The 14,941-nt window shown below is 35.6% G+C and overlaps 1 protein-coding gene across 5 annotated transcripts in view; it reads left to right on the top strand.

Annotated features, from left to right (window-relative positions):
- The window catches only part of DIRAS2 (DIRAS family GTPase 2), a 42,032-nt gene extending 28,587 nt beyond the window's left edge, over window positions 1–13,445 (top strand). For 3 of the 5 annotated variants that reach the window (XM_058424069.1, XM_040091264.2, XM_040091265.2), the window contains exon 2: window positions 10,429–13,445. In XM_058424069.1, the coding sequence (XP_058280052.1) occupies window positions 10,468–11,067 (600 nt within the window). In that variant the 5' untranslated portion in view covers window positions 10,429–10,467 and the 3' untranslated portion in view covers window positions 11,068–13,445. Of the gene's footprint in view, window positions 1–1,067; window positions 1,120–10,428 lie in introns of all 5 variants that reach the window. The other 2 variants (XM_040091267.2, XM_040091269.2) reach the window with 1 other exon arrangement.
- Window positions 13,446–14,941: the final 1,496 nt, after the last annotated feature.

Below are 14,941 nucleotides of genomic sequence, written 5' to 3'. Positions count from 1 at the left end.
AATACATTTTTCCATGTATCTCACATCAGTCAGATGAAAGCACATTTCTACACTGTGCTGCACTATTATTTACACCAGCAGACTCACAAACCCTGATGAACCTCAGCCTGATTAATATCCCTTTCTCACAGTGCAGAGCAGAGCTCTTTAAAAGTTGGAGTTCAGAGGCTCCTTCTGGCCAAGTGGTCATGATTATATTACACCAGCACTGCAGTCTCTGTAGCACCAATAAAAACAGCAGACTGTATATAAACTGATACTGCTGTTCCTGAAGTTGTTAGTAGCACTGTTTCTAGTTTCCTTTGAGAAAAACCTGATAACTTTGTTTTCTGGCTTTCTCTTGTGCTGACCAACACAGTTACCCATTTAGAGATCCCAACATCCTGTGTGAAAAATCGGACTTGAGCTTTCATTGTGACAGAGTATGTGCTATTGCTCCAAAAGTTAGATTTTCTTAGTTAATTTCCCCTTGATATTTTATTTTATAAGGGGGAAAATTTATTTTTCCCCTTAGTCCTATATTACTAGCAATAATCAATATTAAATAGAGGAAGAAAAATAGCAGTTTTGTAAAACATGGATAATAGCAATATTAATTTCCCTTTAAAATGAACAATTTCCAAAAATGTATTAGGATAAAATATTTCTGGAAATTTTCTTTTCCATTTGGTATTTTAACATTAAATACAACTATTTCCAAGTATCAGCAAACAGATACTTCCACTGCAATTTTTATTGTGACCTTAAAATTAAAACATGCATTAAATTATATTACCTTACTGCTGGAAGAGCAGTGGAAAAGACCCCCTGAATGTCAATGCACTAGATGAAGCAGAACATACTCTAATTTGCCTTTTTGAGAAAACAAATGTTGATAACAGAATAATTCTTGAGATGGGTATCAAAGAAAGACAAGACCAAAATGTGAAATAGTGTGTGTCAAGTCTGTGACAAATGCACTTTTGACTCAAACTGAGGTCAGGAGCACCTCCTCTTGACAAAGTAACTTTAAGTTGAATGTTAAGCTTTTCTATCTGAGATTAAAATTAGTCTCTCTGGCTATGCAGGTCTGCAATATGCTATGGCAGGAGAATCCAGTCAGCATCAGCCTGACTGCAGGTAATGAAATTGGTTTTAGTTGAATCTGAAAAGGTGTCTGAAAAGTGAAGTTGTCAGCCTTTCCATTTCCTCATTCAAAATATGTATATATGTCCTAAAAACCAGGAAAATATATTAAAGAAACTATATGAAAAGGGAAAATCCATTCCTGGAGTGCAGTTGTTTCCTTCCCAAAATGCCCAGTAGTTCTCACTTAAGATTAATCTGAAACTAAGAGAAGAACACTTGCCCTTTTTAATTTATTTTTAAATGGTTTGTTTTTATATTATTCCCTAAAAATTTAAGCTGATAACTTTTATCTCTTCTGAAAGAGTTAATTATTTAAATTATCAAATATTAGCTACTATCAGTAGCTAAAATATTGTGGTTAACCCAAATAAATAATATTATCACTTTCCCAATCTGTACCTCCAAAGCTTACAATGTGTTACTCATTATGCTTTAATCTTCAGAACTTACAACAATTAAGTTTGTTTAATAGTACATGTTTAAATGAAAAGAAATACGAATCTAGAAAAACTACTCTTAAGGCTAAAACTGGTTTTACTTCAGAATTGAAAGTATTGCAAGTTGGGATACTGAACATTTGTAAACTATCAGAAAGCCGCTATTAGGATATTGCACTCCACAGTTATAATTTAATAGTTGGTTTTCAAAACATTCTGATTTGCAGAAAAATTTCAGTCGAAATTTCCTGATTTGCAGGAAAATTCCAGGCTTCTTAATAGTGTCTGGAAGCATACCAACAACTCTAATACATTGTTTAATTAATTATTGGAACTGTTTTGGGTCCTGAAACCCACTGTGTTAACCTATTCCCAAGTTAATGCCCAACAAACCAGTGGCAAAATGTTCTGTTTAAGCCATTGTTTTGAATGGGATATTATTTGGGCTATGTAAGAGCATCAGAAATATTCCAGTGGTCAGGATAGCAATCTAGCTATCCTTCCCAGACAGGCAAGGAAAATTAATGACAGGAATTATATCATAAAAAGAAGTCACATGCACTTAACCTTTAATAATTTTGCTTCTACAGAAGATTTACATAATTAGTCTCAAATTAACATTATGGAATTGAAAACTAAGTGGAAGGCAAAATGGCCACCAGTCTTCAGAATTTCCTCTGCTGACTGGAAAACACTCTTCCATGACTGTACTATTCTTCTGTGTAAATATACATATTTATACAGAAATAGCATGTTGTCTATGCTGGAGTTTTTATCTCACAATAGTGAGACTTATGAATCCCACAATATATAGAATAATTTACAACCTCTAAAGTAAAATGATTGCTTAGAAAATGTTCTTCTTGTCTTGGGGTTTTCTTTTTTGGTGCTTAGTACTTTTCCATTCAGGAAAACTCAAAAAAACCTTACCATTATCCATAAGGCAGGACCTATTTTTCCAGTGTACACCTGGAGAAGTTCACTACAATATGTAAAGTACATCGCTCAATACCAAAAATGATTCTGCTGTTAGAAACCAGAGGGGCTGAAAATTCATACAGAGTTGCAGGTGCAACAAACTCTGTTTTATAATCATACTGCTCTGTCCAATGGCATTATATCTTACTTGTTGAAAGGCACACATATGATGTTGTAAGCTGATCTTTCCATCTTTACTCAGTTGAGTTAAACCTATTGAAACCTATTGAAAATTGAGGAAAAAAATACTATTTGTATTTGGTTAGTTAAGTTGTGAAAAAGACTTAAAAAAAGAGTTCCTAAAGGAACTGAATACAATGTTATTTTGACATTTTTATTTCTATGTGTGCATTAATGACTACCTGTGACTACCTAATGACTTCCTAACTACACATATGGAAAGTCTTCTGAAAAATTTCTCTCTGACTTTGATGATAAGCACTTAAAGATTAAGACACTAGTTTACCAAAATATTGAAATAGATAAATCAATGAAGTGTTTAACATGCATAAAGCAAAGCCTGAATTTAGACAGAAACTGTCCTGAAATTCTCCCTTTTAAATTTTAAGATTAACCTAGCCACTAAATAAGTAGTAACAACCAACAGGACACCTGTCTGCCCTGGATAAGCTTAGCATAATTGTTTCTTCACAAAAGTAATGGTTTTTTTTAATGTGGTAAGTGTATTCTCTTGTCCATCCTGTATAAATTTAGCATAATATTTCTGATTCTAAATGAAAGTAAGGTGGGTTTTTTTAACATGGTAAATGGGTTCAATGTAGCTGAATCTTGTTTTACCATAATGGTTCATTACTACATATCTGTTACTTAAAGGGTTAGTTTCGAAAGCTCTCAGGCAACAACAGAGCAAACAATTTCAGTTTATCCCTATGTGTAAAGCTCTTAGTTGGAAAAGGTCCAGAACCTTCTGCATTTTCTGCATATGAATCCTGATCAGGGAATGGAATCAATAGATCCTTCTGCGTCATCCATCCTTCTGCCACTAGTCCTGCCTCCTTCCACAAGCAATGCCCCTTTAGTTAAACTTAGTTCCAAAAATCCATGCTGTTGTTCCTACAGAAAAATTGTCTATTTGCCTGCCTTCTCTTTTTTTCAGTTGTTTCCTGCCTAGCAAAACTATTTCTGCCACATCTGCTGGCCATATGTTGGCCAAAGAAATAGTAAAGACTTTCTTACAGTGACAACTATGCATGTGGGATTTCTGTCTTTTACTAAGATTTCCATAGGGTTTCAAATAATTTTGAAAAGGCATTGTTTTGGGAATGAGATTTTCAACATAAGGGTGATGACAATATGACAGTTTGCTAAAGCAGAGCACAGCACCTGTGACTGCAGGACAGCACAGAGGCTGGATTCTACCTCCTTTACATACAGATGCTCTTAAGACAATAGTCTCTTGTAAATACAGAAAAAATGGCAACAAATTTATCTGAAAGCCTCCTGTTCTTTCTGTTTCTCTTCTGTGTTAGGCCAGGAGCATGAAGGAAACCCACAAAACCTCTTAGGGAACTCTCTGAAAGACTTTGTAATGTTAATTTCAGTTTAAAGATTCTAAAGTATTAATTTTCCATGCAAATTCTAACATTTTCAACACTGTAACAACCTTGCTCTAAAATGAAATCTGTTTTGGTATAAACACATAAAATTTTTAGTTCGAATTTTTGCTTTCTATGAGTGCATTGAATAAGAAAAATGTCCGATTTTGTCCCTTACTTTCAAATAATCAAGCAAATTTTACAATAAGCTTAATGTGTCACATAAAAGCAGCAGGTTTATTACAAAGTACCTTTTTTCTGCAGAAGATGCCATTTTCTAAGGAAATCTCTCCAGTCATCTTTCTATGGCTGGAGAGAAATCTATAAATGCTTTTCTGTAATTGAGAACAACATAAATAAAAAGTGCTACTGCATTTATGCAGTGAAAAAAAAAATCATGATTTCGACTAGCTGATCATCAAGAAGCAGACTTCCAAAGAACATTTTGTTCCACATGAGAATAAAAAAGTTCTTTCCATATGGATTAGAACCTCATGTAGTGGGAAAAAGCTGTTTTAACAGTTATTGTTTGGTCTTCAAATGTGTCCAACTTTCCATTAACTTGAAAAGACCAAAGAATACAAGTAAAGGAGTAGAATGAAAAAGCAGATCTTACATTAAAAGATGAAGGAGCTGGAAGTAGAAAAATCTCCATTCTTAGAGTGCATATTCATTAGCAGACATGGTGAAAATACTCCCTGAGAAATGCCTCGTCATATGCACAGCAAGAAAAAGTTCCTTGTAGAGCTCTCTTTCCCTCTTTTATATAAATAATGTGACATTTTTCACCTTTGATATTGGGAAATGTACATTAGTCTTACAGCCATGTTGAAATCCACCTTATCTATAGCTACATTCTTCACCTTGCACCTTGTGCCTTTCTGTAATGGTGTCATCCCTGGATAGCGTCATGGACTGTTAATTTAAATTAAGGCAAGATTTTGAACTAAATGCATTGCCTGTACTTTACTGGTTTTTCACAACAACAATGACAAAATAAACAGAGACATTGCCTTAGAGCTTAAAAAAAAAATAAAAAAAAATCCCTGACTGACATGAGATGGTTTTACCTGAGGGGGAAAAAAAAAAAAAGAAAAAAAAAAAAAAGTCAGGAAATTAATACACAGCATCTGACAATTGCCGAATTTCATATCAGACTGACATCTCAGTAGGACATCATAAGACCTCAAGAAACTGGATCAGTTAAAATACAATCAAAGCCTCTGACTTCATAAAGCAAAGGTAACATCACCCTTTTTTTTGTAAAATGAATGCTACACTAAAAGATATAGTCTAGTAAAAAATATCAACTAAACTTAAAATTTGTGACATTTCATGGTAGTCTAACAATGCAAACATGTTAGAAAATCTTTTGCAACAAAACCCAAAACTGGAAACATTGGAGATAGGTTAATTTCTTTTCTGTGCTTATTTTCAGGCATAACGTGAAAGAGTTCACCAACTGTGAGATTCTATTCTCATATTGCTCTAAGGGTAGAAATTCAAGTAGATTAGTTTTCAGAGGTTATTTTTCAGCCTTCCTATACCTTTTGCCTATTATAGCATATGCTATCTATAGCTTAAATACAAACACGACAAGCAGCTCATAAATAGAATTGACAGAAAAGTTAGACTATAAAAAACCCAATTAATGATAAGAGAGAACTATGGAGATCCAGTGGCTAAGTATAGAATCAGTGACATTGATGTAGTAAGTGTTAATATACCCACATGTAATTAATTAGTCAGCCAAAGAACATTAGGAGTTTAAACTATGAAGAACATAATTTGTTAAATGAGGTACTTTATTTAAACACTTAAAATGCATTTTTTTCCCACCATATAATAAAATAAATGATTTTATGTCGTAATTACTCAGATTTTGACCTGTATCCTTCTGTCAGAAAAACATTTCAATTCTTTCACCTGGCATATCAGAAATATCTAGGGAAAACATACAGACTAACATAAAGGTCTGCAATTGAGTTTGAACTGGAGGCAGTGGTTTGTCCCAGTGAATGGCCCATCAAGCTCACCTGCAGCAGCTGAACTAGACCAGCCACAGCCTTGTGCTAGGATAGTATCTGCAGAAAACCTAGCTAAGTCAGCAGAGGTACAGACTCGCTGTTTTGCTGAATTTTGCAACCAAACAAATCAAAATGAAGGGTATGAATACATGTTATTAAAATTCATTTGGTTTTTCAAGTAAGGATACTTTGATAAACTGACACTTTAGAAAATGATAGTAAGTTTTCACTGATGTAGTTTGTGAAAGTAGCAAAAGCAGCTAATGAGGCTTCATTACAGAGTAAGTCCATTCTAAAAATCAACTTTTTTTTCCTGTGCAGATTATAAAACTGGTTTTCTGAATCAGAAATGATCTTGCACATGTGAAAAGTCAGGCTTCTTCTAAGTTAGTTTTTCCATATCCTCATTGGCCATAATGCTGTGAGCTGATGAAATAATGCCATACTTTTGTCCTCCTGTGTGTTTCAGTTAACACATTTTAAGACAAAGAAACATCAGTAAGGTAATAGGGCGCTATGAAAAGCATTAACAAATGAACACTTGTGCGCAAGTGTACTACATTCATATAGAATGTCACTGCAGAAGATTCTGTGACCAGAACCACATAGAGAACACAAAAAAACCCCCCAAAACCCAACATTTGGGGAATCATTTCTCCAATGTGATCATAAAGACTTGCATGAGCTGTTTCTGTGGTTGTGGTTTTTTTTTTTTCTTTTTTTTTTTTCTTTTTCTTTTTTTTTTTTTTTTTCTTTTTTTTCTTTTAGTTCCTGAGCAGGACAAATTTATAAAAACCAGTAATTTTTATTTTGGCAAAACTGAGTATCTTTAATTTGTTGCACCTTTGCAGTTACCCAGGCTGGAGAGAAACAGCTCTATAGAGAAGGTTCGGGGACTGCAGTGGGCAGTCTCCTGGTGATGCTCAGCAGTGGCTCCGGCTGCAGCAAAGCCCCCCTGTGCCCTGGTGTGTATGAACAGGAGCATGGCCAGCCGGCCGGGGGAGGTGATAATCCCCCTCTGCTCAGCACTCACGGGACAACAGCAATGTAGCTTGCCCGGTTTGGGCAGCCCCAGCAGGGGACACACACCCATAAACTAGAGCAAGAGCAGATGAGGGCACCGAGGTGTCCAAAGCTGCAGTGCTGTCCTGCTCTGCAGGCTGAGGGACCAGCGCCCGTTCAGCCTGGGGAAGGCAAAGTTCAAGGGACAGCAAACTCAACACCGACAGGAAAGCCATCAAAAAAGTGGAGCTGCACTCTTCACAACAATAGATGCTGGGAGAGACAACAGGAAGGACTTGAGAAAGTAGCTTAGATTAGGTATAAAAGGGAAAAAAATCATCCTGATGTTAATTTTGCATTGAAGTATGTTTCCCAGAGAGACTGTTGGAAAGACTGGGGATTTTCACATCTGTACAGGGCAGAACAGCCTTCTCTGGTGTCATGGCTGACCCAGTTGTAATGAGCAGTCTGGACCAGAGATCCACTCAGGTCCCTTCTGGCTGGAATTATTCTTTGATACTATGGTAATTTCTTAAGAATATCTGCAAAATCTCCCTGCACAATTGGTCTGTTATTCTTACCCCTGTGAAATTTCCCTATTGTCTATTGTGAATCTCTTCTACAATGCAAGAACATAAACTCTTTTTTTTTCCCCCACTACACTCTCCATCTTTGCAACAACTTGCCATGTTTTGAAGACTGTTACCATGCTGTTTCAGGACCCCTTAGAATTCTTCTGTATTCTTAACACTTCAGGCCATTAAGTGCCCCATTTCAATTTGTTCTATCTTTTGGGCTACCATATGTATCAGTTTTCTTGGAGGTTTCTGAGTATGTTTAGAGTATGCAGTGTAATAGAGCAGGAGTACACTCAGCTATCTTTGAAAATTTTATTTCTCCACTCCATATTTCACTAGTTTTCTTGCTAAAAAGTCTTCACAGTGCATTTTTTCTCCTAGCCCTGAAGTTCCTAGGCTACATATGATTGTGCAGTACTTAAGCTGCTTCTGAAGTGGAATTTGCAGATTTTTCTCTCTTGTCTTTTTACTTACAAGAAATCATTAAACTATAATTCTTATGGTAACTCATCCTGTGCAGTCATCCACAACTGTAAGCTCTATGACTATTCCAAATTTGCATGTCTGCAGCTCTTATGTACAGGTTTATTCTCAGTAGAACAGCATTATGCTACCTTTTTCTTCATCCTCATTTTTTTTTCCAGCCATGTTTTTTCCTTCTTTTTTAACATCATGATCTGCTCACACATTTTCTTTGTTCCTGAAAAGGTTTTACCTCTTCTATAAACACATATGTGAGCATTTTTTCTGAGGCTACTTTTTCTTTCCATTCCTTGAATTCTGCTGTCAGAAAAACAATTTTGCTTCAGTGCCTCAGGATGAGCACTCTTATTTATCAATCTTCTCTATATTTAAACAAGCCTCTCAGAGTGACAGTGAATGTAGCACAGGCAAGATTGAAGGGGTGAAGCTGCCTTCTGCCTGAAGCCAGGCTAGGTAGACAGAGCTGTGGCAGCTCTGCACTTTGCCTCAGGATCAGCATCCCCAGTTGCACTGGTTATTCTGCCTGTGGTATGGATGAGGAAGTACATCAGTTTCATCCAAAATATTATGTAAGGACAGATGTTTTCACCTTACTCAGACATCAGAATTAGGGTGCTATAGGATGCCCTGTACAAGAAAGATAACAAAATCAGGATATGCTTGAACAACAAACTGCAGAAATTAGTGCAGCACGCATTGCCATAGCTTAAGCCTAACTGGCATAAAGAGCAACAGTATCAAAATGCAGAAACAGAAAATTTGGCTTAAGATCACAACTGGAATAAGGGCATGGGGATCCACTAAAATCAAAACCTTTGAAGCATCAGAGTTCTCCTACTACTGGATAGGTAAAAGGTAACTTAAAATCACCCCCTGCAATGCAGTCACTCCTTCCACTGCAGTGAAGAAATAGCTTGGAGGTTTTCTTTCAGGCAGGAAAGAAATTCTTTGGGTTGTTCTGGATTTACTGCTACCCAAGCAAAATCACAACCGACAAATTTAATCACTTGGTGATTAAAGGCACTTTGGCAAAGTTCCCTATCAAACCTGCCCATTTTCTTCAGAACAAGTACAGATGCAGAAAATATTGCAGTTTTCCCACATGTACCCCTTATATATATAATTTTTTGTTTGAAAAGTCACAATAGCCAATGCTTTCTTGAATTTTTAGGGTTCATTTTTAAGATTTTATTTGCTTAAATCTCATGAAATATACAAAGACTTGTATGTGCTGTGTACCTATTGAGCTGCTACTGATGGGAGGACAAATTAATCTTCACCTTATTTCAATGAATTCTAAAACATCCACAGCTTGTATATGAGAGTATTTTACCATTTCTCTTATTTAACAATTATTTTAACATTGGTGGTACTACTACATATGTAGATGGGTTTGGTCAAGGGGAACTGACTCCAGGAATCACAGAATTTTGTGACCTTTGACATACGCTCTTGCCAACCTTGGCAATACAAGCCACTAAAAATGTTATGAATATGACTGCAGAACCTCTCTGATAAGCATAACCAGTCTTGTGTCAAATATCATCTGCTGCAAGATAAATATTGGAATAAAAAGGCAGACTGAATGTGAACAATCTGAGTTTATGAAAATGTATTCTTTGACCTGAAATGCAGTGGCAAAACACACTGAAGTGGGACACACACTCCCATGGAGTTAAAAACAAAGCTCATTGAGTGCTGTTGCTGAATAGTCTAGAAATATATCTTAGTTATCATTCAGAGCTGTAGAGCAGTCAGAGTGGGGATAAATTCCTTAACTACTGAAGAGCTGGAATATTCAGAGTAATTGACTATCATACATCTGTACAGTGATCAGTTTCGACTATTATTTTAGATCTATTTTAGATACAGAAGAATAATTCCCTTTCTACAATTTACTCAGGCTAAGGTCTTGTTGAAATTCCCAGGTGCAACTTTTTAGTTCAGTGAATATTAGTCCAGTAGGAAGAATACCAAGACACATGATGTTAATTAAAAATCATCTATGAAATGACAAAGATGGTATTTGGTTACCAGTCCAGACTGGATTGCTAACCCTAATTTACTACTAAAATAAATTGTTCTGTGACCCCCTGCAAGACTTCTTAAATTACTACAACTAGCATGTCATCACTTATATTACATTTACTTGTCTTATTGGGAAAGATATCACAGCATGCACTCTACACATGTAGCTATAGTAATGTCTCCCTCCTTGTTTTGTTGTTCTCTCTCCTAGGTTTTCCCTCCTAGCTGAGCAAGTGACACAAAGAGAAACATGCCTGAACAAAGCAATGATTATAGGGTAGTTGTGTTTGGAGCTGGAGGGGTGGGTAAAAGTTCTTTGGTCTTGAGATTTGTGAAGGGCACTTTCAGAGAGAGCTACATCCCTACCATTGAAGACACCTATCGGCAGGTGATCAGCTGTGATAAGAGCATATGCACTTTACAGATAACTGACACTACAGGGAGCCATCAATTTCCAGCCATGCAACGTCTCTCTATTTCTAAAGGACATGCTTTTATTTTGGTTTACTCTATCACCAGCCGACAGTCCTTGGAGGAACTCAAGCCAATCTACGAACAAATATGTCAGATTAAAGGAGACATAGAAAACATTCCAATAATGCTGGTGGGGAACAAAAATGATGAGAACCAAAATCGAGAGGTAGAAAGCAGTGAAGGAGAAGCGATGGCTAAGAAGTGGAAATGTGCCTTCATGGAGACCTCTGCCAAGACAAACCACAATGTGAAAGAGTTATTCCAAGAATTACTAAACCTGGAGAAACGCAGGACTGTGAGTTTGCAAATTGATGGCAAAAAAAGCAAGCAACAAAAAAGGAAGGAGAAGCTGAAAGGAAAATGTGTGGTGATGTAAAATTGCATTGTCAGAAACCAGCTGTGAGGTCTCATCTGACAATACGCATGTAAAACCCATAGACAGCAAACAACCATGCAAGATCCTATTAATTAGTATCTTAAAATAAGTGTTTTAAAATAAAAACTTGGAAATTGAAAAAATGAGGTACTGTGATTGCTATGAAAAACCTGAAAAATAAAAATGTGTGCTCTCACAATCAATTAAAGTTAATCAGGAAGAAAACAAAAGACATCGCAGAATAACTTATTTTGTAATTAACAAAAAAGAATCATTTTCATCATTCTCATAATATGAAAGATTCAGAAAATCAAGTTAATATTATATATTGCATATAATTGCAAGAGAAAGCAATGTATAGTATCAGAAGAAAAACAAAGAAATGGTTGTGAAGAAACCTAGAACATACAAACGCATGCTGGATAGTGTTAATCATTTCTTTCAGGATGAACAACTCTGTGCCATTTTCATTACTGACTGGTGGGAGAGTATGCATAAGACAGTCTTGGATCACCTGAATAAATGAATTACTGCACAGTAAAAGGAAGTGTGGGGAGAGCAGTGAAAAGGATCAAATATTGTCTTTATCCACCCAGTATGATACTTCTTTCTAGTGTGATGCAGTTTTTAGTGAAAACGCTGCATTAAAACTGAAGGTTGTGGAAAAGCCAATTCCTGTAACAGAGCTGGAGATCATGTTTTCTGGGCTCAGTGTTTCAAGAATGACCTGAGTTTCTGGCCCAAATGTATTTCAGAAGAACAGACATTTGTTTGCGGAGAATGCCAGATGGAATGGTGTACATACAAAACCAGAAAGCTTCCCCAGGGAGAACATAGTCCCCTATGAAAGCTTCTGTGAGAGAGACTCAGTTCTAATGCACACTGTTCTAATTCAGTTAAATGAACACGTGGTGTGGTTAGTGAATGAATGAATGTCTTTTCAACTGGTGATACCCTTGGAGAGGGGTTGGCGTAATATACAAATTATTAGATTATCCGTTTGATGCTTCTTGACATTACTATATTCCAGTTAGAAGAGTTTATGTTCATGCCCTATGAGATCTATTGCCTTTATATAGTCTGAATTATTTTACATTTTCCATTTAAATTCATGGTTTGAACTGCTGTGACTATTTATATAACCAAATATATATCTAAAGTTAATGCCCATTAGAGTGACACTCCAAAAAAGGAGTTTTTTTGGGATAAACACTAAAGGATCTGGCATATTAAGAGTTGCAGTCAGGACTGTATTATAATGCAATACAAAGTTCATAATAGAAAACACATTATTTAAAACATCCTATTCCCAGTAGGGGAAACTGCTCTTCTCAAAACCTTTGAAAGAGGAAAAAGAGTAAAAATTGTGAGCTTCCCTGGATGTCTCTCCAAAGCTCTTTAAAAAACTGATATGAATGACTGAAGTATGTACCCTAGTGATGACAAAGGCCATCTAAGATATAATAAGCACATACAATTTTTAAAGGACACATTAAAATTGCATAAGTCACTATTTGTACCTTAGAAACTGCTTTGAACAAATAAAAAGAGTCTACATTATTTTTAGTAAACGTTCATATCAAGAAACATGGGAAAATGAAGTCAAGTACTAATATTATTAGCCTGCATGCTAGTGTATTATAAATATGTTCCAGGGGATACTCAAATGCAGTGTTTGCGTTAAAAATTGCTACCTTGTTCCTTTCAGAGTTATTCCTTGCTTACCTTCCACCTTTCTAACAAACATGCAGACATTTCAGAGGTAGAGTAATGGTATGCACAAGAATTGCTACTAGCACTGTCTAGAAAGGAGCACAATTTCTATCATTCAGTCAGAAGAAATTCTGGCACCAGTAGAATTGAGCGTGAAACTTCTACTGATTTCAAAGAGAAATTTTTTTTTTTGGTGTTTATTTCCTTGCATTAAGAGAAGACTGGAAGGAGCATGGAAAAAGCTAATGCTCTCCATTAACCATAAATTCCAGGCTCTTACACAACATTCTTTCCTCATAAATCTCAAAGCATTTTGCAAAAATGACGTGAATTTCTTAACATCTCAGGTGGTGAAAGTGAGGCACAAAGAGGAAACAACTACATAGATTGTCTATCAGGATAGTGACAAACCCAGGAACAAAAGCAGATATCCTCTGTCACGGTACAGTGCTCATTCTGTGTTTTGTCAGACTGTCTCTTCACATTCTTAAATAGTTCTGAAACACATAAGGAAGCCTGATTTTACCTATATAGCCAAGTGCATCTTTCTTGACAGTCTGTCAATAGATCAAAAGCTATTTCCAGATCAGGGATGCAAAACACTTAAAAGCACTATGTTTAGTAAGACTTTTTAAAATGCTTATACATTTACTCTGTTTGTAAAAGAATTTACTGAAGATACTCAACTTCACAGCAATGGATTCCATGGATGAAGCTTGAAAATCAGAAAAATGATCAATCTTAAGGCATAATGGGTCACATACAGAGGTCAAAAGTAGAGAGGCTGCCCTCAGATGCTAACACACTGGTGCCAAAGGTCATCATGTGTGGCACATGCCTTAGCAGCCAGCATAGATTTATGACAGAATCTCAAAGAGAAAATGAAAAGCTATATATAGAACCTTTTAACATTATTGCTTGAACTGGAGGAATTATTTACATAGTAAAATATCTTGCAGAAGTACAATATAGGGGATCTGAATTATTTAATTTGTACTGACTGCAAAGATATTACAGGCTGAAATGAAATTTAGCCCTTTTTTTTTTTTTTTTGAATGTGCCTCATAGCAGGAATGGAATAATTGTAGAGCAAAGATGGAAATAAAAGAAGTAGCTGCCACTGTTCTTGAGGACCATATACTTTTAGTTCCCAGCTGACTCCTCATCTGCTATGTAATAAGCCATGAAGTATTTCATGGACTTGCATGTATCAAAGCAAGGCCAGAACAGAAGCAATATTACTCAAGGACCACAGACTCAAAAGAGAGCATATTTTATACTCTTGCATTGCCATCCTAGTTTCTACTATTAGATTTTACATTTCTTGCATATATGTGAGCATAAAATGTTTGTTTTGCAATTACATATAGAATTATTTTTTTTAAAATGGAAAAAATATAAAGTAGATCAAGAATATATAAAGCTTTATTACATTTTGTGGTTTATTTGGGAATGTGGTATCACTATAATAACCTGTTCAAAGTGTATATACAAAATATTTAAAACATGTAAGATCTACATGTAAGTGAATTTTAGCATCCAGAAAACACAATCAAGCCCAAATGAATCTTTAAAATGCATGAATTTATATGTAGATATGAAATATTTATGTTGTCATGAGAATGTGGTGTTGTGATTTCTTTAGCAAATGTTTTGTTTTAAACTGGATAGAAAGTCATTTGTGTCTACTAGTTTCCATGTTTGTGATTATGATATAAACATTCAAAATAAAATTTTAAGTCTTAAAACAAGTTTGGAAGAAGACTTGTTGATACCTGCATTTTGTTTGTTTCACATTACATATTTTTTAAAATTGCAAAGGCAGGTCTGTAAATAAAAACAAACTCTTAACATGCTAGGCAGTGTCCCAAAGTGTTCAGCTACACAAATCAGTTCAGAGAGAATTGGAGCAGTATTACCTTACCTGATACTTAATCTTCTTCTACTATATTCTGGCAAACACACATGAAGCAAACTGCCTTCATTAAAAAAAACCAAAAAACACAAACAAAAAACAAAAACAAAACCAACAAAACAAACCAAGTAAACCCAAACCAAAACAGCTTATCAGTGGGTGCTCCTTTTGACCAGCAAAAAGCAAAATAATTCTGGTAGCTGTTCTGTATTTTATTATTTGTTTTAAAATATCACAGATAGAACT

Source organism: Hirundo rustica, chromosome Z, assembly GCF_015227805.2.
Source record: "Hirundo rustica isolate bHirRus1 chromosome Z, bHirRus1.pri.v3, whole genome shotgun sequence".
NCBI classification, from domain to species: domain Eukaryota; kingdom Metazoa; phylum Chordata; class Aves; order Passeriformes; family Hirundinidae; genus Hirundo; species Hirundo rustica.
This window is presented reverse-complemented; position numbering and strand designations above follow the sequence as displayed.